The following is a 22429-nucleotide window of genomic DNA, read 5'->3' on the forward strand; positions in this document are numbered from 1 at the left end:
CAATTGGTATATTGAAATGTTGTATAACTTCACATCCATGAATCAGTATTTTATGTAAAGTTGCTGGCATATTGTACCATGAGTAATGTACTATATAAATTTCCTGAGTTTTTTGTAGAAGATCTTTAAATGTTAACAAATTTATGGTTTTACCACTTGATAAAATGCATAAAATTATGTACAAATTTTTTATAAACTCTGTGTTAACTCCAGTAATACTAGAAGCTAATTCAAATTTAGAGAAAAATTTTTTAGCTGTGTTTCCATCATTTGATGTTCCGTAGCCTGTTTTGACTCTATTTACAATTAATCCCATTCTATTTCGTATTTCTAATTGAATTTCTTTTTTATTTTTATTAAAAATTTCTTTTGCTTCATCAGTAGTAACTCTCCAGCACCCTAAAGGTATTCTATAAGCAATTTTTAATACACACTCAAAACTTCTTATCCAGGCATGCAACGTTGATAATCCATACTGAAGATTTAATTCATTTGGTGGGCTTGTAATTGCAGTTAAAATATTCATTTTTGAAGGGGTGGCATTGCAAAGATAACAAGTACTACAAGATCTATTTTCAGTTAATACATTTACGACTGCTCCATCAATCATTGTTAAATACATTTTGAAATGAACTTCAACATCAAAGTTGTCAATTTTGAAATAATATGGTTCAAGTTTGTCGATTTGCTGAGACAAATGTTTTTCTGTAGATTGTATTAAATTTCGATTTTCTTTCATGAATATAAATTTTATTGGCCGGCAGTACATTATTGAAGAAGGAGTTTTATTTTCCCATACGAGATCATTGTTGATATTATTTGTCATTTTAAGTGGAACGAACCCCACAATGAACATGAACTCATCGGTAGCGTTTTCATTAGGAAATGTTTGTTTATAAGTACTATGACCTGAGCTGCCATCAAAACCCCATTTACATTCTAATAAAATTTTCATACTGCAATTAATTTTGTTTAATGCTAATAAGCTTTTAGCTGTTACATTAAGCAAAGTTTCGAGCGGCACTTCTGCTGAAGATTCCGACACAAAAATAGGATTAGGTAGCAATTCTTCCTTTGCTTTCTTTATAAGGTGGTAGCTTGGAAAGCAATCAGGATGCATAGCATGTATCACCGACCGCAAAATATTATATTTTCTTACCGATAAATCTAAATCAAAACACAAAGCGATAGCTTTATTTATCGATAAGCGTTTAATTTCATCTGTATAATTTAAACGTTTTGCAGCATGTGTAATTTCTTCTGGTGACTTCAATGATATAAGTTTTTCAACTTTACGTCTTTTTGTTCTATCACAGCTTTCAACATACGATTTTACAGGACGGCCCTTATTATTAAATGCGTTATTACTTATTTCATTTTCACTTCTTAGAGGCTCCAAGGCAGCAGTTGTTGGTTCCTAATTTTGTGATATTACTTCAAGTTTCAGCAACAAGAAATAAAAATGTACTTACGTCTAAACATTTGCAGTCATCGTACCTAAACTCAAAATCAAGCCAGGCGGAATTCTTATTAATAAATTTAGTTCTCATCCTCGAACTATGTAACCACTTTCTTTTTAATTGTATTTCAAGAAAATTGATTTTCTTTTTGAGTTTTTGACTATTTAATTGAAAACCAAATCTTTTCAAAACAAATTCCATCATAATATTTATTTTTTCAACACGATTTTTTTCTGTTTCTGTAAGCCATAACTCAAAAAGTTCTTTAATTTTAATAATTGGTGCCACTGAAAAAATCACATTTCATTAAAAGTTGCAGCTAGATGCAAATAATTTTTAGATATTCTTTAAGTACATACTTGAATAAGTAATTTGTCAAAAAATTAGAAATATAAATTGATATAATTTTGAGAAAAAGACTTTTAAAGTTTAACTTTTATGAACTGATCACGCGCGCGAATTTACTTTTTTAGAATAACGGTAAAATGAAAATAGGAATCAAAACAAAATAAATCAAAGTGTTAACGGACTTACTAAATTATATATTTTACTCATATATGCATTTTATGCAGAGTTGTACCTAAAAAAAACTAATATATGGCTTGAAAGTGCATTGCTATAAACTTAGGTTTTTTCAAAAAAAAAATTAAGATCTAATTAGAGTGACTTTGATGAGAAGATGTGGTCCCATGCATAGAAATTTTTGAAAAATATTTCAGATTTTTCTTAGTAGAAGTATTACCTATCAATATGTAAACCGCTTTTCCAATTCCAATAACCTTCATTTTTTATGATTTTTGTCCGCACTCGTTACACTGTGCAACGGCTTCAACTTGTGCGAACCATCTGCGTTTGCACACAACAAAAATGTAATTCTTTCCTTAACAGTTTTTCTTCCCGGTGCGGCATGTTCGTTTGCTGCGACAAATGTTTTGTCCGGTAATAAACGATAAAATAGTCCAGATTCATCTGCGTTATATAGTTGGGAGTCGGAGATGCCCATTTCATTGATTTTTGCTCGTAGACTATGTACAAACGGAGTTATTTTCGGTGTATCGCTCGAAAGAATTTCCCCACAAATTTTGAGAAGGCGAATACCGTGCCGTTTTTTAAAATTTGCCAGCCATCCATCACTTGCACTAAATTTTTTTCCCGGATACAGAATTTCAAATTCGAGTTTAGCTCTTGATTTTAAGATGGCACCAGTCACTGCACAATTACGCTGCCGTTGATTCAGGAACCAATTGTACAAGTTTACCTCCAGATCAGGATATTCCGACTTATGGAGTGTTTTCTTCTCTGCACTTTCATAAGTGGCCGCCACTGTTTTTAAAATTTCTTGGCGTTTTTTGTTTATTTTACTGATGGCTACTTTAGACACACCATAATGCAGCGCTATTCGATTTCCCGCAATACCGTCATCAAGTTTTCTTAATATATCTACTTTTTGTTGCAAATTTAATCTGATTTGCCGTTTTTTCTGTATTTTTGACATTTTTTTAATAAAAAATTCACAACTAATCAACTCAAACGCTACCGAACAATTCAATCAAGGTAATTTGCGACAAGAATGAAAACATATGTTTGGAGCACAAAACAAAACAGAAAGAAAATAGAATATTCGGGGAATACCCATAATCAAAACTAGAGCTCGCACTGGCTTGTGTCGGCAAAGAAACGGTTGATTTCAAAAAAAAAATTCATACGCTCGGAAAAGTTAACTTCGAAGTTAACTTTTTAGAGCGCTACGTGGACGCCGAAATGCTGTTAACTTTTCCGCGAGATTAACTTTTTCGAGAGTTAACTTTTCCGCGATTCTACTGTACTATAAATACAGAAATTGTTTTATGACGTTTATAATATAATTTCAAACTAGTAATAATAATTTTACCAAATATTTCCTCATATATAGATATTTACGTTATTTCATATATGGATATTTACAATATTTCCTATATAGATATTTACAATGTTTCATATACATATATAGATATTTACAAAGAATTTCATATATACATATTTTTCTAATAAAATTTTACTAAATATTTATGCATGTATAAATATTTACAATATTCACTAATGTCTTCAATATATATATATATTTTTATCAAAAATAATATAATAAACCTACTGTGATTACCAGGTTTTTATTCATTCCTTTCTCAACAACTATTTTTTTTTTCTTTGTTATACTTAATATGGTGACAATTGGTGTATATACAAAAAAAAACTTCCCTAACCAAAACACCAACAAAAGAATAGAAAAGAGAAAAAAAAAAAATTGTAGTACTGATAATAAACATGAAACCAAAAGAAAAAAATATTTAATTATAAAACACTCAGTTTTTAACTGAGAAAATTAGTTATCTCTTTTACGTTTGCTATTTGTTTTCATAGCTTACCTTGCAGCCGCAGAAATGACGTCACTTCAGCCACCGCTGTGTGTGTGTGTGTGACCTAGTTATAAATTCAAAAATCCCAAACAAATAAACAAAGAAATAAATATTTATACATCAGTGGTTGTAATGGATTTTTTTTTTTTCTTTTCTGATATGTTGATATTTTTCTCTTTGATGTTACAGATTGACCCAAAAACAAAAAAAAATTATAGTTATCAAGTCATTCAAAACAGTTTTCTTCTTGTAAATGATAAAACAACCAAATAAAATATATATCTTTTTTTTTTTTTCTTTTTTTTTTTAATTTAATATAAGATTAATAATAACTATCAAATAAATTTAATAAAAAAAAATAATTGAAATTATGCAGTTAAAGCTTTAAAGTTTTTTTTTTTTTTTTATTCTTTTCTTTTATTCAAATTGTATCCTTAATAGCTGGAATACCTGGCCACCGTTGTATCCTAACGGTGGATCCAGTCGCCGTTACTGTCCTTCAGTTCCTGTTGTTTCCTTTTACGTCTGTTAGATATTGAGTGTGATGCTTTTTATTCAAATTCTTATGATCAGTTATAGCACTTTTTCCTTCTTCTTCTTAAAAAAAGACTTCTTTTCTATCTTTCAATTCATACTTTTATTAATTTTACATAATTTTTTTTTTGTTAAAAATTTATCTATTCTTGAACTTTAGTAACTTTCATTAAATTTAAACAATTTTTGTTAAATATTTAGCTATTTCCGAATTCAGTTCACTTTTTATACCTTATACCAATGAATCTATAGTACAAAGAAGTGCCACGCTCATACAAACAAAATACCCACTTTATTTTGCTGGTGGATTTATAATAAATCCACCCAACCTCATGCAACAATGTTTGATCAAGTTACAACTGGTATGATGTTCAGTTCAAACCTATATGTGAGTCAAGTAAGGCTGACAAAAGCCCGACTGCATACGTATTCAATCATACATGCAACCCTCTGTATTACATTATACGCATGTTTGTGTGTTTGTTCGCTGTAAAATGTTCAAGCGATCAAACAGCATTTCAGTGACGAAGTCAAAATTGTGTACATTTGATAAGTTTTTGAATTTGATAGCATATGAAACAAAATTACCTGTTTGCTATTGGTATGAATTGTAGTGTAAAAACACATTACAAATTTATTTATGTCTCAAATCTGATTTTTTCCTTTTTCTGACTTTTCCAATTTTAACATTTCAATCCTTTGTAAATAGCATTCATGCGCTTCCTCAAACTTCCTCAAACTTCCTCAAACTCATGCGCTTAGTGGTTTTAGTGACTTCTATACATTTTTTCAATATAATTTTTCTTACTTTTCTAATATTTTTATTTTCTTTAAAATACTTTTCAAACACTTTTATATGAATCTTAAAAATATTTTTTAAAATAATCACAAAAAGTCACCAAAAATTCAAACTATTAAGAAGTAGTTCCTTTTGAGGTAAAATATATGCACAAATGTGCAATAAAAACATACATATTAATATACTGCAGACTTAATGTCTCCAATATCACATTTGTACATACATAATGGTTTTTGTAGTGCATCATTTGTTGCAATAAAAAAAATAATATATTCTATTACTCTTTACTCCTATGATATGGGCCTTTCCAGTACAAGAAGATAAAGCAACAAAGTATATAGAAAAATTATTTGAGGGATTTCTTTACCATTCACTTCGTTACTAATCCATGTATATTAATTAAATAGACAAATAAAAACAAGAAAGGTAAAAGAAACAGGCGTATAAAAACAATTGTGGGTTGCAATGAGTTTGAACTGAACATCATACCAGTTGTGACTCGATCGAACATTGTTGCATGAGGTTGGGTGGATTTATTATAAATCCACCAGCAAAATAAAGTGGGTATTTCGTTTGTATGAGTGTGGCACTTCTTTGTACTATAGATTCTTTGGTTGAAGGTTTTCAGCAAAAATCAGGTGTGCAAATAGATAATTCGCCACCACGGAGCAGTAATACAGCTCATTTGGAGACGCAGCAAGCCTATAAAAGTCCAATCATTGCAGTACTTACTGATAATGATGATAGTGATGATTACCTGTTTAATTTTGGTGGCGGGCCATCAAAAAAAACATGTTTACAAGATAAAGATAAAAGTTTCGGTGAAGAACTTTACGATGTACGAAATAAACAACAACAACAGGAATTATTTCTACTTGAAACAGAAAAGATCGGTGTGAATGATGATGGCAAATCCGGGAGCACACAAAATCCAATATTAGATGATGAAAGTATGTCTCCTATTCGTTTTACTGAAAGTGCGGAAGAAAATATTCATTCAAAGCGTAAACGGAACAAAATTAATCAAATTGTTATCAATGACAGTGATGACAGTAATGAAGAAGAGAATTTATTTCAATTAAAAAAAAGTATGCAGACAAGTGATAAAGTAACTGGCAAAAAATCTCCCATTAAAAACGTAATTTCCAAACCGAAACCAAAGCCTTTACCTATTATAACTACACGGAAAGAAAAAACTACAGTTGAAGGTTTTCAGCAAAAATCAGGTGTGCAAATAGATAATTCGCCACCACGGAGCAGTAATACAGCTCATTTAGAGACGCAGCAAGCCTATAAACGTCTAATCATTGCAGTACTTACTGATAATGATGATAGTGATGATGACCTGTTTAATTTTGGTGGCGGGCCATCAAAAAAAACATGTTTACAAGATAAAGATAAAAGTTTCGGTGAAAAACTTTACGATGTACGAAATAAATAACAACAACAGGAATTATTTCTACTTGAAACAGAAAAGATCGGTGTGAATGATGATGGCAAATCCGGGAGCACACAAAATCCAATATTAGATGATGAAAGTATGTCTCCTATTCGTTTTACTGAAAGTGCGGAAGAAAATATTCATTCAAAGCGTAAACGGAACAAAATTAATCAAATTGTTATCAATGACAGTGATGACAGTAATGAAGAAGAGAATTTATTTCAATTAAAAAAAAGTATGCAGACAAGTGATAAAGTAACTGGCAAAAAATCTCCCATTAAAAACGTAATTTCCAAACCGAAACCAAAGCCTTTACCTATTATAACTACACGGAAAGAAAAAAACTACAGTTGAAGGTTTTCAGCAAAAATCAGGTGTGCAAATAGATAATTCGCCACCACGGAGCAGTAATACAGCTCATTTGGAGACGCAGCAAGCCTATAAACGTCTAATCATTGCAGTACTTACTGATAATGATGATAGTGATGATGACCTGTTTAATTTTGGTGGCGGGCCATCAAAAAAAACATGTTTACAAGATAAAGATAAAAGTTTCGGTGAAAAACTTTACGATGTACGAAATAAATAACAACAACAGGAATTATTTCTACTTGAAACAGAAAAGATCGGTGTGAATGATGATGGCAAATCCGGGAGCACACAAAATCCAATATTAGATGATGAAAGTATGTCTCCTATTCGTTTTACTGAAAGTGCGGAAGAAAATATTCATTCAAAGCGTAAACGGAACAAAATTAATCAAATTGTTATCAATGACAGTGATGACAGTAATGAAGAAGAGAATTTATTTCAATTAAAAAAAAGTATGCAGACAAGTGATAAAGTAACTGGCAAAAAATCTCCCATTAAAAACGTAATTTCCAAACCGAAACCAAAGCCTTTACCTATTATAACTACACGGAAAGAAAAAACTACAGTTGAAGGTTTTCAGCAAAAATCAGGTGTGCAAATAGATAATTCGCCACCACGGAGCAGTAATACAGCTCATTTAGAGACGCAGCAAGCCTATAAACGTCTAATCATTGCAGTACTTACTGATAATGATGATAGTGATGATGACCTGTTTAATTTTGGTGGCGGGCCATCAAAAAAAACATGTTTACAAGATAAAGATAAAAGTTTCGGTGAAGAACTTTACGATGTACGAAATAAATAACAACAACAGGAATTATTTCTACTTGAAACAGAAAAGATCGGTGTGAATGATGATGGCAAATCCGGGAGCACACAAAATCCAATATTAGATGATGAAAGTATGTCTCCTATTCGTTTTACTGAAAGTGCGGTAGAAAATATTCATTCAAAGCGTAATCCATGTATATTAATTAAATAGACAAATAAAAACAAGAAGGGTAAAAGAAACAGGCGTATAAAAACAATTGTGGGTTGCAATGAGTTTGAACTGAACATCATACCAGTTGTGACTCGATCGAACATTGTTGCATGAGGTTGGGTGGATTTATTATAAATCCACCAGCAAAATAAAGTGGGTATTTCGTTTGTATGAGCGTGGCACTTCTTTGTGCTATAGATTCTTTGCTTATACTAAGATTTTTAATGAATTGGTGCACTTTTAATAAAATTTAATAATAAAAACAAATTCTTGTTAAAATTTTGCGTTTTTATGCACTTTTTATAAAATTTAATAATAAAACAAATTCTTGTTAAAATTTTGCGTTTTTATGCACTTTTTATAAAATTTAATACAAATTATAATCTATTTTGCATTTTTATTCAATTTTATCAACGTTGAATAAAATTTATCATTAACTTTGAATCTTTGTTCAATTTAATCAACATTTAATAAAAAAATTTTTAATTAATTTTTGGATTTTTTATTCACTTTAGTCAAGTTTAAAAACAATTTTTAATTAATTTGGAAACTTTGTTCACTTTTCATAAATTAAATTTAAAAAAAAATTTTCTTTTGTCGACTTTTAATAACGAACGTGAACTGATATGTCCCACTTGCCGTTCTCAGAAAACACCAAAATACAAGAGACCGAATCAAGCCTCCGCTGGCTCTTTTATAGTCAATTTGTCTAACTGAACAATCCTCCTGCCACGTTAGTGATCCTGTTAACTCTTTGGTTACCGTAGACTGCCCTTGAAAAGTTTTCACCACTCTCCTAGTTGGCTTTGCTGGTATTGTTTTGTGTTTATTTATTTGTTTGAGGGTGATGACCTCTAAGAAAGCTTACTTTATTTTTTCCTTCCAATAAAGTTAAAATTTGTCTTAAGTGTATCAGTGTATTATTTGTACTTGGCAATACCATCTTTTATATCTAAGTCAAACTTTACTGCAGCTTTCGACCTAATTCGCCTCAATTATATCGATCAAAACAAAACGAAACAAAAGCTTTTACACGATTTTTATATATTATTTTGTCTGTGCGAGCAATGCAATATTTATATATTTATATATAAAAAAAAGAAAAATGTTTACAAACAAAAAAAAAACATTATGAGATGAACAGGTGCGAGGTCGAATGGTGACTTGCTCGGCCACCTAACCAAAAAAATAACACCACAGGCAGAGACATTGGCTGATTTTTTATGGACATCGCGGGAAGTTCGAGGTAATGTCTGTAACATTTACTTCATTCTTATTGGATTAAATATTCTATTCCCTCACAGGCCTACATCACAATGCCGGACTGAAACCTGTTGAGGACGAAATCGAGGAGTTTATCGCTAACGTGATTTCGGGTAAACACTCGTCCCAATGTCGGTGGTCAACTATTGAGTTCTGAGCGATCATTGTTTTTATTGTACGATTTGCGTTGGATTCTCCTGAGGTGTGTAGGGGGCTGTATGTTGATGTTGAATGCCCAATTCGACTAAGAACTCTTGAAATATCTTGCTCGTAAATTGTGTTCCATTGTCCGTGACCAAGATCTTCAGGATCCCAAACCGTGCCATGATGTTTTCTCTAAAGGCTTTTTTAACTCCGGCCGTCGTGGCGTTCTTCATTGGTATGATCTCCACCCATTTAGAGAACTTATCAAAAAATACTAGAGCCACCGTGTTTCCTCTAATCGAGCGTGGTAAGGGCCCAATAAAATCTGAACATACTGTTACCCATGGCTCTTCTGGTAAACTTGTTAACATCTTTCCTGTATTAGGTTGTTGACTGACCTTGTATTTTTAGCATAAATCACACTTCCGCACACTTCTTTAATGTCGCGATACATTCCTGGCCAAAAGTATTTCGATGTAACGAAGGATCGTTTTCTGATTACCTAAGTGCCCCGCTGTGACGCTATTATGACATTCCTTCAGAACTCGAAGACGCAAATCACGTGGTACGCACAGTTTCCAGCACGGTTGCCCTTCGTTACTAAAGCTATTTGGGATCCGGCGATATAACTGCTCACCTTCAATGATGTAATCAGGGTATTTTGCAGGATCTTCTCACACCGCTTTTTTCAAACTTAGTAGCCATCCACAGTAACGATCACTTTCATTATTCGTGTCTATGTGAGGTAATGTGGGTTGTGGTTGTCGGGACAGCGCATCAGCAATTACGTTATATTTTCCCTTCCGATATTGTACTTCAAAGTGATATTGTTACAGTTCTAAGGCCCACCTCGCAATTCTACCAGAAGGATTGTCGATGCTATTTAGCCATTTTAATGCCAGGTGATCAGTGATAACTACAAAGTGGTATCCCTCTAAATACTGCTTCATCTTACGTACGCCCCAGACTATTGCCAGACATTCTTTCTCAGTGGTTGTGTAGTTTTTCTCTGCTGAATTTAGAGTACGACTTGCATACGCGATAACCTTTTCTTCTCCTGATATTGTCTGTGTTAATACCGCTCCTAGCCCAAAGTCACAAGCATCAGTTTGCAATATGAACTGCTCGTTGAAATTTGGACATTCTAAGACGGGGCACTAGTAAGTTTCTCTTTTAGTTTATCAAATGCTTCTTGTTGTACTTCTGTCCAATGCCATCGCTTACTCTTTTTCAGCAACAATGTTAGCGGTTGAATAGTACTGGAGAACTGAGGTACAAACCGGCGATACCACGCAGCGATACCAATGCACCTTCGTAACTCCTTAATGTTACACGGGGGTGGGAGATTTTTGATTGCAGCTTTTTTTTCTGGATCGGTGTGAATGCATTGAGATGTTATTAAATGCCCTAAGTACATACTTGATTTCCTTGGTGAAAAATTGACATTTTTTAACATTCAGTTTCAATTTCGCTGCCTTCAATCATCGAAAAACTTCTTTCAAATTTGCCGTGTGCTCCTTCAATGTGCGTCCAATAACTATTATGTCTCCAAATAAGCAAATGCATGGGGTTCCATGTTGGGGCCAATGACACTATCAAGGGCTCTCTGAAATGTTGCAGGGGCCGAATGTAATCCAAAAGGCATCACCCGCCATTGAAACAACCCTCGTCCAGGAACTGTGAACGCCGTGTACTGTTTGCTGTCTTGTGCCATAGGAATTTGCCAGTACCCGCTTTTTAAGTCCAGACTGCTAATATACTTTGAACGAGCACTGACATGTCGGTAATCAATACACAGCCGCCAACTTCCGTCCTTTTTTTTTTTACTAATACGACTGGAGAGCTATATGGGCTATGTGACCGTTCAATACAACCTTGTTTGAGTAGTTCGTCTATCTCATTATCCAACACTTTTTGCATCACCGGATTTCTCGGATAGTACCTCTGTTTGAGGCAATCGTCCTTCATTGTGATTGAATGCGATGTAATGTTAGAAAGTCTTTCCATTTTTTCAAATTCAACTAACTCTGTTTCTAGGAACCTCTTTATATATTGCTCCTCTTCAAATGTGGAATTTAGCAAGATCGTATTCAAATTGGTCTTTGAAAATTGACCAAATTTGACAACATTTTCCCCTATACCGAACGTACCTGATGCTGTGAATAAAAAGTCCATCCTCAAAACAATATCATGAACCATTCCATCCAATACTAACAAACTCACCTGGTATTTATCTCCTCCCATTTGCAAGCACGTATCAATGATGTTTTTCACATGCCGTGGTGAGCCATCAGCGAGTCGGACTACTACGTTTACGTCAGTGATGTTACCTGTAAGACATGATACTACGTTCGGACGAACAAAGCTTTTACTTGCACCTGTATCAATCATGGCTGTGAGTGCTTGACCTCGGATGCTTATTTGTGCAAAGAGTCGATTATTTTCAATTACAAAGGGTGTTGTGCTGGTGCTGGATTTACGGCCACGTCTCTCCTTTCTGGTAGACGCGACCTTTGTGCGTTTCCCGATTGTTTACGTCAGCAGTCAATAGTTCGCACCTCACGTCTCCCACACTGCCAGCAGAATAAAACTCTAGGATTTCGACAAATGCGCGCTAGGTGTCCAGATTGACCACATCGAAAACATGCCGTTGTTAGATTAATAGGCTCCATGGCAGGAATTGTCAATGGTTTGACTCGTCGTTCCATCAGCATCGGTGTATCTTTCGGTTTAGAATTTCTTTGTTCGTTTTAAGGATTCAAAATCGCTAGTTAACGAAATTAGCTCGCCCAAGGTGTTAAACTATCTACGTTTGACATACATTTTGTACTCAACCAAACTGTTCCTGTAGAATCGCTCGAGTTTCTCGTCTTCACTTAGTTTTAGATGTCTCATTAATTTTTGTAACTTCAACACATACTTCTTAAACGGCTCTCCTGGTTTCTGTAGTCTATTTCTTAGTTCATTCTCCAACCGCTCGAAATATAGATGTGGTAGCAAAAACTTGAGGAAATCCATTTTAAATGCTTCCCAGTGAATCCAATCTCTTTTGTTGTGTCTAAACCATACCAGTGCGTTTCCTTTGAGTAATTCTGGCATTGTACGACGCAACATGTTTCTAATTTTTATGTTTACGTTACTATTTTTCAATGAAATATTTTAATTTTAATTTGATTTATTTAAATTTAGTTATACATGCTAAATAATAAATTTCCAATTGTTCTGCGTTTTACTTTTAGTAAAACAACTAATACATTTTCAAATGTGCTGAGTTTTACTTTTATTAAAACAATAATTTTTCAAATGTTCTGCGTTTCACTTTTATTAAACAATTAATAAATTTCCAAATGTTCTGAGTTTTACTTTTATTAAAAAAACCATTAATAAATTTTCAATTGTTCTGAGTTTTACTTTTATTAAACAATTGATAAATTTCCAAATGTTCTGAGTTTTACTTTTATTAAACAATTAATAAATTTTCAAATGTTCTGAGTTTTACTTTTATTAACAATTAATAAATTTCCAAATGTTCTGAGTTTTACTTTTATTAAAAAAACAATTAATAAATTTTCACATCTTCTGCGGTTTCACTTTTGTTAAAACAATAAAATTTCAAATATTCTGTGTTTTACCTTCATTAAACAATTAATAAATTTCCAAACGTTCTGTGTTATACTTTTATTAAAACAATTAATAAGTTTTCCAATGTTCTGAGTTTTACTTTTATTAAACAATTAATAAATTTCCAAAGTTCTGATTGATATTGCACTATACCGCGTCCAAGAATAACAAAACAAGAGACCGCTTCTCCCTGGTGCACGCACTTTTATATCGTCAACGATCAACGGTATCAGCTGTAACTACGTTAGAGTTCAACGACCGTTGATCAAAGCTCGTTAGCTGATCCCACTGCAATGCACTAGTGAAAATCCCGCTTTAAGGCGAATTCTAGCTCGTATTCATGTGGAAGTTAGGAGTTGTTCTTGACTAAGCTTTGTTTCAAGGTATATGCCTTATTGTCTTATTCAAATACATTTGTTTACGCATTAACCAATAATTTGCATACGATTTCAGGATTTCTACAGTGTAAAAGTTTTGTTGCTGACGGTAGTGGATTTTGGTGAGTTGGTTTAGTTAATAGTTTTTTTGTATTTATTAACAAATTGTTTTTATATAGGAGCCTTCGCTTTAGTATCTTTAAGTGAGTGTTGCTGTGATCGTGTTGTGTTCGCTCCGTTTTTCTTTTTTTCTTATACGCGCTAGGAAATTTGTATTTGTTTTTGCGGCGTTGTAACAATTAAATTGTAAAAATTTGAATCGTTACATCTTCCAATTACTAACTACAGTATCTGGATTTACAATATCTGTTATATCTAGCACTTCTTCCCATCCATCAAATCCCTGTGAACTGGGGAAATGAAAGTAGGAATTTTACCTCTATTACAAATTAAAAGATTCAAATTGTTAATAAAATCAAAAAGGTACTCACCCCTGTCATTGGTTTCCAAACTGCCCTAAAGCGTATGCCTCGCATTGGCGTCGCATCCAATTAGCGTGGGAGTATCTTTTGATGAACTTCTGTTTACTAGCGCGACTACCTCTTCCGCAGGAGCTTCTCTATCATGCGCCATGTAGGCAGAAGCCACAATAAAGTTTGTCCACATGGCATTTCGATTCTTACAACTGTCAGATCGTTATCACTATACTGTGTGCATAAAAAGGCATTAATACATTTTTTAACTAGGATACATGAACTTGGCTTACCATTGTTTCTAATATACAGATTGTTATAGTTTTTCAGTATTAGCCCCATGACGTCCTGACGTCGACATCCTCCTCTATTAGAAAAATGGCGAGATTATCCGAGGTGCTTTTCGAATGCTGAAGGTTGATTTGTGCTACTTTCAGCATTCGGTCAGGCTTACGAAGTTTCTGAAGCTTCTTCATCAAGCAATTTGTTAGCGTCTTCTAACTCCTTGTTTTCATCATCATTGTCTGTTGGACGGAATATTTTGACTTTTGTGTACCGTACGCCAAACCTTAGGTTACAATCCGTTTCTTCTAGTGGCTTCACGGACTCCTTGTTTATCACCAGAAGAAGCGTCATGTTATTCTTTTGGGTGCTCTCGTCCTTGATGACTACCCAGTCATTCATTGGCACCTTTGGGTTCTGTTGTTGCAGCAGTTCGAGTATTTTCCCGTGCTCCATCTTCATAATTAGCAACCAAATGCGATCCCTTGGTCTTCTAGGGATTTCGTTGGCAGGGATAAGCTTAAGTCTTGAACCTTCCCATGCATCACTTACCTTAGCAATGTAGCTGCCAAGAAATATTTTAGATGGTTGGGCATCGCATTTAAAGACCCTGCAGCCAGGAACCACTTCCGATGGGTCAAAGCTTGGTGTAGGGGCGTCTAGATTTCTTAAAAGGTATTCCATCACCATTTCAGCCAACTTGGGCCCAATCTCACCCCATTTCTCCAGCACATTTTTCCCATTGCCGGTAATGTCGTCAATGAGCGCCACCTGTAGATCATCCCTTGCTACATCGCTATATGCCCTTTTCATGCTCATTGACGGTTTGCTAGTAGACGTTTTCGCAACCTTGCTTCTTGAAGTGTGGGGCGTCTCATCCTGAGAACGATCCCTCTTCATCGTCTTGGCGGGTTTTGATAGGGTGGCCTGGTATTCCTTGTATTCATCCACCACCTTTTGGTGTCGTATTTTGTCTGTACGATCAAACGCCTGTTCTGTGCCTTCAGCTTCATTTTTAGCAATCTTGCTAAGAATGAATATAGCCTTTGACGTCTGATGGTACCTTTGACGTCTGATCTTTACCTCAGACATTTTTGATTTTTCAGCAGGCGCACGATGGCTAGCGCGCTTGTCTGCCGATTTTGCTATTAAGGATGAAGTAGGCGCAGTACGGCTGCTACTGCCTACATTGGTTGATACTGCAGTTTCGAATCGCTCGTTTTCTTGACTTGATGCCAAGAGCTCATCTTCGGAACTGGTACCTAGTTCCGTGTTTGTTTTCTTTTTGCATTTATTTTTTTGAAAGAAATGTTCCCACAAGTGTAGGCGAGAGGAAGGTCGTCCAAATCATAGCCCCCTCTATTTCGGAAAGGCTAAATTGAAACCGGAGGTCACCAGGTATCCGGAGTCCACCGTTCTAAGATACACTCATGCAGTGCCATTTATCCTTGGGCACGGTCGTTCATACACCCAGGATTGCGGGTTTTATAGAGTTTTCCTCTCTAGATCCGCCATAATATCTGGCTCTGCACCACGTATGGACGATCTTGATTCATCATGAACCCTGGCCCCAGACACCTAGTGGACCTTCACATTTACATTCACTCTAACACGAGACACACATGCATACATAAAAACACAAGGAAACAAAAACACGCATGCATACACATAAACTACAGGACAACATAACTGGTAGTTCTTTGTTGTACTTACAAGCCAGACCGGCATCAGGTCCCTCGACCATTGCGTAGGCAGTGAGCGGGAGACCCTTTATCAGCAAGCTTGCCTGTAGCTAAGCCCCTGCACCACGTCAAGGTGCCTACCACGTAGTTTGGTTAGATGTAAAAATTATGTCCTAGCTGCTAGCTGTTAGCTGCATTCACCTGTAATAACAACACACAAGTTATAGTTACTAGATTTTGCGTACTCACTTCCTTGACTCTGCTTTCAACGGAAATCTGTACTTCACTTCCTTGATTTTCATTTCAACGGAAATCTGAATTTCCCGCAATGTCCAGAAGCACTCCTCGCAACGTCTGTTTACTCTACCTGTGTTTCTTTGCTAAAGTGCGCTCGCATCTTGCCGTCCAGCAATGATAGTCCACGATAATTTGTAACTATGTTGGGATCTCCTTTTTTAAGCATGGATTGTATTATCGATTTTGAAAATGAAGAAGATATGACACCGTGAAGAAATATATAATTATATAGCGCAAGTAATTTGCTGAGGAAACCAGGAGAGCATTTTTGTAGAACTCATAAGGAATACTGTCGTTACCTGGAGCTTTATTAGATTTGGTGTTTGCACAAGCTGGAGTTCAGGAAGTTCAAAAGGAGAATCAATTAAAGAATTGACAAAAGGTTTATGCAATGTCTGATTTCCCCACGCATCGCGAACTTTTTCAAGAAATACATCCAATTTAACATCAATCTGCATATTAGTACTTATATAATCAGAACAAGTTGTCATTTCTAGCCGTTCTCTGTATCTACCTGTACAAGCCTGTTCGAAATTACTTCCAAACTTGATGGAAAACGAAACTCAATAACCAGTGACATGTGATCAGAGTATGATTTGCAAACAACATGTAAGGAGCTTATGTATCTAAGTAACTGAAATGAACAAATACAGAAATCAACAACAGTTGATCCATTTGGTCCCACTTATGTAAATTCCCCATCTTCATCACCTCGACACCTGCCTTTAATTATAACACCACCGATGTCCTCCAGTAAGTCTAGAAGTTTTCTTCCCTTGGTGTCAAGCTTCACATCTTTTGATACTCTTCTTACCGCAATAAGTGGAGAATCAGATAATAAATTACCATCAACTACTTGATTGTCTGCTACATGGGCAGTTTAGAAAAATCTTCCTCCCATTTTGTGCAATTTAAATAACGTGGAATGAAGAAACAGTCAAATTTGTTAGCACAAGAATATAGTACAACATTATCACCAAAGTTTAGAAATTTAAGAGAATATATCTTCTCTAAACATTTTGATTTGTCGTTAACAAAATGCGAGTTATCACCTAATAGAACTTTAACACCAGGATACAGTCTTCTAAGCTCATTAGTCTAGCCTGCGATTCTGACCCAGGTGTTGCAGCAAAAATGCCATTACCCGGTATTTTTTTTACAGTGCACACAGATACATTTGCTTTCAGCACATTACTGCACAGTTTGTGCATTTCCTTTTCAGCAGACAGACTGTGTTGCACGATAAGCCTTTTACAACAATATTCGCGCGTCTACCGTCTATATCTATGTGGTCAACCTGCGTTTTTAACCGGCGCAATTCTTCTTTGAAAGAAGTATTTTCTTGCTTTGATGAATTAATTTCTTCTCTCAATACTTGTATATCATCTTAGCAACGTTCTCAAGTTTGTTATCCAGAATACTTGCCAAGCGCTCGTCAAAAACGGCCCAAGAGAAGACATCTTGTGAAGCTGAATTATTGTTAGTATTCGGCTTAGTTTTTTGGCGATGTTAGTAGTATTTGGAGAAATTAATAAAATATTCCACAGGAACACGCAACACAAAAATAACCAATAACCAGTTAATAGCCAATAGTTACAAAAAATAATATATATCTTTTTATTTAAACCTGATTTAAATAAAAAGTTAGAAAAATTAAATATAATAATTATAGTCTAATTTTAAGCGCTGTTGTTTAATAATTGTTCTTATAGCCGTAGCATTAACCAAATGTTTAACTATTGTTTAACACTGATATTATAGTTTCTATTATTTATTTGGTTGACTGCCCATTCCTTATCTCCTTAATTTCTTTCTTTACTGCCAGTTGCTCATCTAAAGAAGTAGTTAGATTTAGTTCTCTGTAGAGGATTGCTAGTTGTTTTCTTTTATTGTATTGTTCTCTGTTGTGTCCACCTGGTATTAGAATTAGTGCCCTCGGTCGCCGCTCATGGCATGGTGGCTAGCCCGGTATGCTCGCCAGTTTTGGGGTGGGGTTCTTGACAACTGAGGCTACACTGTAGACAACAACAAAAATTCATGCCATGTTTTCAATTTATATCCTAACTTAACTAAACTATCTATAATTCATATCCGAACGTAACTAAACTTATCTATAATTCAAAAATATTTCACCCTTACATTTATTCATATTCATATAATTAAATAACTACACTACTTATTTCAATGCTAAAACAAAAAAACTACTATTTATCTACTTCATTTTTACGTGACCCTAAAAGAAAATCTGTAATTAAAACCACTGTTATCTATTTGGGCTTCTTGAATTTAAAAAAATCTTCATCGAATATGATTGGAAGAGCCTTGTTCCTGGTATTCACTATTACCACCGCTGCCTTAGGAAGTTCAGTATGCGATAGGCTTACACCTAAATCACTGGTTCTGCCTCTGGGCAACCCCACTCTTTTCATTTCCGATATGATTGTCTTTTCTATCTCCCAATCGACGTTTTTAACATCACCAGCCTGCATCGTCACGGTTTCCTCAAATGTGGGAAACACTGGCAATACATCTGGTAATGCTTGCATACTGTCAGTAAACCGCTTCATTTTAAATTCACGCGAAGAATATAGGAATGCAATTTCTTCTCAAAGAATCCCTGCCTTTAATAAAACAGATGTTTGGACCGCCACACTAACAACACCCCTCTATATTGATTCAGCAATGTCTCACCATGAGCTCATAATTAATAAATAACAAAAAAAATAAATTACATATATATATATATATTTTTATTATATTATTATATACTATTATTATAAAAGTTGTTTTATAACGCTTATATTATTTCAAATTAAAAAAAAAATTTTATCAAAAATATTTACGCAAATATAGCTATTTATGCTAATTCATATTTACAATATTTTTACAATTTTTCTTATATAAATAGATAATCACAACGTATTTTATGTATACCTATAATTCCTATATGATTTTTTTTTTTTATTTCTTGTTTATTAAATATTTGAACCCATATAAATATTTACAATTTTAGACAATGTATTCCACATCTATATATATTCTTATCACAAATAAAATAATAAACAGCTAGTAATTACTAGGTTTTTATTCATTAATTAATACAAACTATTTTTATTTCTTTGTTTTGCTATATTTATAATGGTAATAATTAGCGTGTATGAAAAAGGAAACTCTCTAATTGAAGCATCAACAATATAATAGAAAAGAGAAAAAAAAAAATTGTAATATTGATCATATAGACGGATCCAACAACAAGAATAAAGAAAAATTTAACTACAAAACATTCAGTCTTGTTAACCAAAAAAAAAAAAAATTAATTGTCTCTTCGCTATTCGTTCTCATAGCTTACCTTGCAGCCGCAGAAATGACGTCACTCCAACTGCCGCTGACCTAGCTATAAATTTCAAAATTACAAACAAATTAAAACCAAGAAACAAATATTTATATATTGGTAGTTGTAATGAACTTATTTTCTCTTTTTTTTTTTTTCTTGTGATGCGTTAATAATTTTTTTTTTCTATAATTTAATATATGCTGAATAATAACTACTCAAATAAATTTAACAATAATAATCATAATTGTAATTATATAATCAAATCTTTAACTTTTTTTTTTTCTCCTTTTTTTTTTTTTTTCAAATTTAAATCAATTCGTATCCTTAATTTCGGGAATACCTGACCACCGTTGTCTCATAACGGTGGATCCTGTTGCCGTTATTGTCCTTCAGTGTCCGTTCTCTTTTTTCTCCGTTCTCCGTTACATCCGTTAGTTTATTTTACCGTTGAATTTTTAAATTATGTGTAATCCTTTTATGAACTGACAATGTACATTAACTCGGTTCAAGATTTGCACTTTTATGCCCTTTTTAAATTAATAACATTTAATTTTTGTTTATCATTTGGGTTTTTATACACCGTTTAGTAATTTTAAATTGATAAAATTAATTATTGCTTGTTATGGGTATTGTTATACACTTTTTATTATAATTAAATTAATAAATTTCATTAATTTTCTTTTAACATTTGCAATTTTATGTGCGTTTAATAACTTTAATTTAATAAAAGTAATTTTCTTTTAACATTTACAATTTTATGCACTTTTAGTAACTTTAATTTAATAAAAGTAATTTTCTTTTAACATTTGCAATTTTATGTATTTTTAGTAACTTTAATTTAATAAAAGTAGTTTTCTTTTAACATTTACAATTTTATGCACTTTTCAGTAACTTTAATTTAATAAAAGTAATTTTCTTTTAACATTTGCAATTTTATGTATTTTTAGTAACTTTAATTTAATAAAAGTAATTTTCTTTTAACATTTACAATTTTATGCACTTTTAGTAACTTTAATTTAATAAAAGTAATTTTCTTTTAACCTTTACAATTTTATGTATTTTTAGTAACTTTAATTTAATAAAAGTAATTTTCTTTTAACATTTACAATTTTATGCACTTTTAGTAACTTTAATTTAATAAAAGTAATTTTCTTTTAACATTTGCAATTTTATGTATTTTTAGTAACTTTAATTTAATAAAAGTAATTTTCTTTTAACATTTACAATTTTATGCACTTTTAGTAACTTTAATTTAATAAAAGTAATTTTCTTTTAACATTTGCAATTTTTTGTATTTTTACGCAATTTTATGCACTTTTAGTAACTTTAATTTAATAAAAGTAATTTTCTTTTAACATTTACAATTTTATGCACTTTTAGTACTTTAATTTAATAAAAGTAATTTTTGTTTTGCCGGTTTTTAAACTGAACTGTTCTGTTCGACTTCCTCAGAAAACTTCACTATCATCAGAGAGCAAATCAAACCTCCACTGGCTCTTATATAGTCAATTTGACTAACAGAACCATCCTGTAGCCACGTTAGGGATTCTGTTAGATCTTCGTTTACCGTCGACTGCCCTTGAAAGATTTCCACCACTCTTCTAGTTGGCTTTGCTGGTTTTGTTTTGTGTGTAATTATTTATTTGAGGGTGATGACCTTTAAAAAAGCTTACTTTATTGTTTCCTTCCAATAAAGTTCAAATTTGTCTTAAATGTACTATTTGTACTTGGCAACACCATATTTTAATATCTAAGTCAAACTTTATTGGAGCTTTCGACATAATTCGCCTCAATTATATGGATCAAAACAAAACAAAAATAAAAGCTTTTACACGTTTCTTTATTTTTGTCTGTGCGAGCAATGCACATGAAGTTGTTTCAGTGATTTGAAATAATTTGTTTAGTGGTTAAAAATTGTGTTTATAATATTTGTGTAATTCTTAATAAATAGACCGCATATATTGAATTAAAATTGTGGTTAGCAACATAAAGGAAGAATGTTCAAAAAAAAATGTCTAGTTATCCTAGTGACCACAAGGTTTATGTGAGTGGTTTGGATACTAGAACACTGAGCGGTCGTCGTGCACGAGTGAAATTATCTACCGGTAAATATATCAATGGTGGTCGTGGTGGTCAAAGACGCAATTATAATGCAGATAAAAAAATGTTACGAATGGTGACGTGCTCGGCAGAAACACCCAGACAGAGACATTGGCCGTTCTCATGAACAATGCGAGAAGTTCGAGGTAATGTCAGCTTATTTGACTATTTTTTACTTGTGATATTAATATTTTATTCTCTCCCAGGCCTACATAACATCTCCACTCCTTTTCCTTTTAGGTTTTAACTGTTTCTTTAGTAATGGTACTGCTTCTGGCTTCTTCTGTCTCCCCTTATATTGCTTAATCGTTAATGGTTTTGGACCGGCTGGTTTGTCCACTGGTATGTATTTTGGTACTTCTATTGGAAGACCGTTTATACGTTGAGGGATGTATTCTTCAACGTTGTTATGAATATTTAAAAATGTTTCCCACATTTGGAAGATATTTTTTGCTTCTTCCAGCAAAGGCATACAAAGTGATTATTTATTATATTGATAAAAAATTGAGAAAAACTTTCCTAGTCTTCTCTTGAGAATATGGTTTGACTTTGATCAGATTCGAGTGGTCAGGATCGCCATGTAATAAATTTATTATAATTTTAATTTAAATTTATTTTTATGTAATAAATTTTAATAATAGTATAGCAGCATTGCCATGTAATAAATTTTAATATATATATAATAAATTTATTCCTTTATCCTGGATTACTACAGGATTTTTAGGTGGTAGATTTTTTATTCGAGGTTATAAATTTATTCTCTTTTTGAAAATTAAGCAGGAAGAAATCTGCTCATGTATAGGCATCCGAAAATGCCGAGACTACAAATAAGTGTAAGAATTCGTTTTTTTCAAGTAGGTTTATTTGAAGCAAGA

General features: G+C 33.2%; 1 protein-coding gene across 1 annotated transcript; it reads right to left on the bottom strand.

Moving 5' to 3' along the window:
- Positions 1-1784: 1784 nt before the first annotated feature.
- LOC119682384 (jerky protein homolog-like) lies at positions 1785-3279 on the bottom strand. Its single transcript, XM_038095814.1, has one exon. It carries the CDS (start codon positions 2953-2955, stop codon positions 2242-2244), a length of 714 nt encoding a protein of 237 aa, XP_037951742.1. The 5' UTR covers positions 2956-3279; the 3' UTR covers positions 1785-2241.
- Positions 3280-22429: the final 19150 nt, after the last annotated feature.

This window comes from Teleopsis dalmanni, chromosome 2 (assembly GCF_002237135.1).
Source record: "Teleopsis dalmanni isolate 2A chromosome 2, ASM223713v2, whole genome shotgun sequence".
Classification (NCBI taxonomy): domain Eukaryota; kingdom Metazoa; phylum Arthropoda; class Insecta; order Diptera; family Diopsidae; genus Teleopsis; species Teleopsis dalmanni.

What these genes read in the sequence shown, in the direction of transcription:
- LOC119682384 (XM_038095814.1), bottom strand. Translation starts at nt 2,955, where the DNA reads ATGTCAAAAATACAGAAAAAACGGCAAATCAGATTAAATTTGCAACAA.